The sequence below is a fragment of the Cucurbita maxima genome, unplaced genomic scaffold, assembly GCF_002738345.1.
Source record: "Cucurbita maxima cultivar Rimu unplaced genomic scaffold, Cmax_1.0 Cma_Scf00029, whole genome shotgun sequence".
Classification (NCBI taxonomy): Eukaryota; Viridiplantae; Streptophyta; class Magnoliopsida; order Cucurbitales; family Cucurbitaceae; genus Cucurbita; species Cucurbita maxima.
The window spans coordinates 570,870-574,042 of record NW_019272045.1 but is presented as its reverse complement, the minus strand read 5'-3'; the positions used below and the strand labels follow the sequence as shown (position 1 = coordinate 574,042).

The 3,173-nt window shown below is 43.6% G+C and overlaps 1 protein-coding gene across 3 annotated transcripts in view; it reads right to left on the bottom strand.

Annotated features, from left to right (window-relative positions):
* Positions 1-54: 54 nt before the first annotated feature.
* The window catches only part of LOC111465377 (ABC transporter B family member 21-like), an 8,082-nt gene continuing 4,963 nt past the window's right edge, over positions 55-3,173 (bottom strand). For all 3 annotated transcript variants that reach the window (XM_023109719.1, XM_023109720.1, XM_023109721.1), the window contains 5 exons: positions 2,003-2,889; positions 1,570-1,836; positions 1,231-1,494; positions 854-1,147; positions 55-423 (listed from right to left, as the gene is read on the bottom strand). In XM_023109719.1, coding sequence (XP_022965487.1) covers positions 67-423; positions 854-1,147; positions 1,231-1,494; positions 1,570-1,836; positions 2,003-2,889 — 2,069 coding nt within the window. In that variant the 3' untranslated portion in view covers positions 55-66. The remainder of the gene's footprint in view (positions 424-853; positions 1,148-1,230; positions 1,495-1,569; positions 1,837-2,002; positions 2,890-3,173) is intronic.

Sequence of the window (3,173 nt, the reverse complement as noted above, 5' to 3'; positions counted from 1 at the left end):
AAAAAAAAAAAAAAAAAAACACATATATATATATATATATATATATATATATATATATATATAAGCTTATGAAGTTGAAGTATTTGTGTGGAGTTGAACCAAGGAAGCATAAAACCCATCTTTGATATTAATCAAAGTATCATGCTTTCCTTTCTCCACTATCACTCCATTTTTCACCACGGCAATTATATCAGCGTTTTTTATCGTGCTTAATCTATGAGCCACTATTATGGTTGTTCGGTTCACCATCACTTTATCTAACGCATCTTGAACGACTCTTTCTGATTCAGCATCCAATGCACTCGTAGCCTCGTCCAACAGTAGGATCTTTGGGCTCTTCACGATCGCTCGAGCGATTGCTACTCGTTGCTTTTGCCCACCTGATAGCTGACCTCCCCTCTCTCCGACCACCGAGTCATAGCCCTACATTGTTAAGTGGTTTGAGTTAGGTAACTAAAAAAAATACATGATGAACAACAAAACATTTCATTTTCGGTAACGACTCAAGCCCACCACTAGCAGATATTGTCCTTTTTAGGGCTTTCGCTCCCCTCAAGGCTTTAAAACTCACAATCCACCCCCTTGGGGGCCCAACATTCTTACTGGCACATCGCGCTTCATGTCTACCCCCTTCGGGAAATAGCAAGAAGGTTGGCACATCGTCCGATATCTAGCTCTGATACCATTTGTAACGACCCAAGCCCACCGTTAGCAGATATTGTCCTCTTTGGACTTTCCCTTTCGGGCTCCTCTCAAGATTTTAAAACGCATCTGCTAGAGGAAGGTTTCCACACCCTTATAAATGGTGGTTTGTTCTCCTCCCCAACCAATATGGGACATCACATTTTCTCACCTGTTGCAAACCACTGATGAACTTGTGAGCGTTGGAAAGCTCAGATGCAGCAATTATCTCACTCTCGGTTGCATCTCCGCCCTTCCCGTACGCAATGTTAGCTCGAATCGTGTCGTTGAAGAGGACGGGCTCTTGACTCACTAACCCCATTTGTTGTCTCAACCATTTTAGTTGAAACTTGTGAATCTCTATTCCATCAAGAGTGATACTACCAGAATCAGGATCATAAAACCTTTGCAATAGTGAAATGACTGTGGATTTCCCACAGCCACTTTCTCCAACCAAAGCAACAGTCTGAAAGAAAGAATCACGAAAAATGAAAACTCGGGCGACGTTTTTCCAATGAATGTTCGAGTAATCGGTGAAAAAAATGATACCTTGCCCGATCGGATAGTCAAGCTGAGGTCTCGGAGAATTTGAACGTCAGGTCTAGAAGGATACTTGAAGCTTACATGTCGAAACTCGATCTCACCCTTTAAATTTTCCAAAGTTTCACCTATTTCGATACTTGGGTCGATTTCGGATTTTCGATCAATCATGGAAAATATGGAAGCCGTGGCGTCTTTTGCCTTTGAAGAGTCGGGTGCAAGCGAACTCGATTGAGAAATGGCAATAGAAGCCATGGTCAAAGCAAAGAAAACCTACCAAACGAAACACGGGTTGTAAGTATTACAAGAGCACGAGATGACCATAAGTTCGGTTCGACAGGTACTTACCCGAAAGATGTCGGAGACAGATGCTTTGCCGTCCTGAACGAAATGAGCACCGGCGTAGAATGTCGTTGCATAGACAGCAAACAACAAAAAGAATGATACTCCAAATCCTGTCCCACTGATCAAACCTTGTCTTATGCCTGATTTCAATGGCCCTTCACATTTCTTTTTGTATAGTTCCATCACCTTTTCTTCAGCACAAAATGATGCAACTGTTCTTATACTCCCCACCGCGTCGGTAGCGACTTGGCTAGCTTGTTCGTACATCAACTACAAAACGATAAACGGTGTCAACAGATACTCATACGAAGATCACATCAACTACAAAACGATAAACGATGTCAAAAGATACTCATACAAAGATCACATCAACTACAAAACGATAAACAATGTCAACGGATACTCATACGCAGATCTTGACCTCAAGAGATTTTACCTTCGAATCAGCACTAAATCCAGTCATAAACTTTGTTTGAACGAAGGCGTTGAGTCCGAGAAGGGGAAACATCGCTAGGACTATCAAAGCCAACTCCCAACTCGAAGCGAAAGCAATGACTAAACCAGCTGAAACAGATGCTAGATTCTCGACGAGTTGACTTAGTGCATCCCCGACTAGCGCACGTATGGTTGCAGCATTAGCCGAAAGGCGACCCCCGATCGAACCACTAGAGTTCTCGGTCCTATCGAACCAAGAAATCTCCATGTTAACAATCTTCTCAAAACAAAGCAATCTAATCCGTTGGATTAACTTGCAACCAGCCACAGAAAAGAAGTATGATTTAGCTGGAGCTGAAATGAATGATGCTACACCAAGCAACAACATTATCAATGCCCAAAATCTCGAATCCTTTTTGAGTTCATCGGGTGGTTTGTAAAACGTTCCGATTGCGTTGGCGAATAGTAAGCCGAAAATTGGAAGAACCATGCCGTTGACGACTGCAGCTACAGATCCAAGTAGAAGTATGGGAATTTCAGGCTTATTGAGATATGCAAGTCGACGGAGTGGGACGGGTGGAGATCGTTTGGTGGCGTCGAGAGATGTGTGTTCACCTTCCATGGGAACATCTGAAATAGGAACTCCTGTTGGTAAACCAAACGAAACGGAGAGAGAGCGGCGGCTGCTGCTGTTTCCTACTCCGGAAGATCCCCTGCTGATGGATCGTTGCATCGACGTTGTTTTGCTATATCTTCTAAACGATCCCGACGTACTTTCTTGTCTAGTTTTATCGATTCCAGCTTCTTCGGATTCTTGGCTGACTTCTTGCAGCTTAATAAGCTGTGAGTATGGACCTTCAGGATCCTTTAGTAGTTCCGTGTGAGAGCCTGATCATTCAAAGTCATTATCAGAAACAAAGCCCAAGCTCACCGCTAGTAAATATCGTCTTCTTTGGGCTTTCCCTTTCGGGTTTTCCCTCAAAGTTAGACGTGTCTATTAGGGAGAGGTTTTCACACCCTTATAAAGAATGTTTCGTTCTCATCCCCAACCAAAGTGGAATCTCACAATCCACACCCCTTTGGGGGCTCAGCGTCCTCGCTGACACTCGTTCATCTCTTCAATCGATGTGAAATTTCACAATCCACCCCCCCCCCCCCTTCGGGGCCCAGCG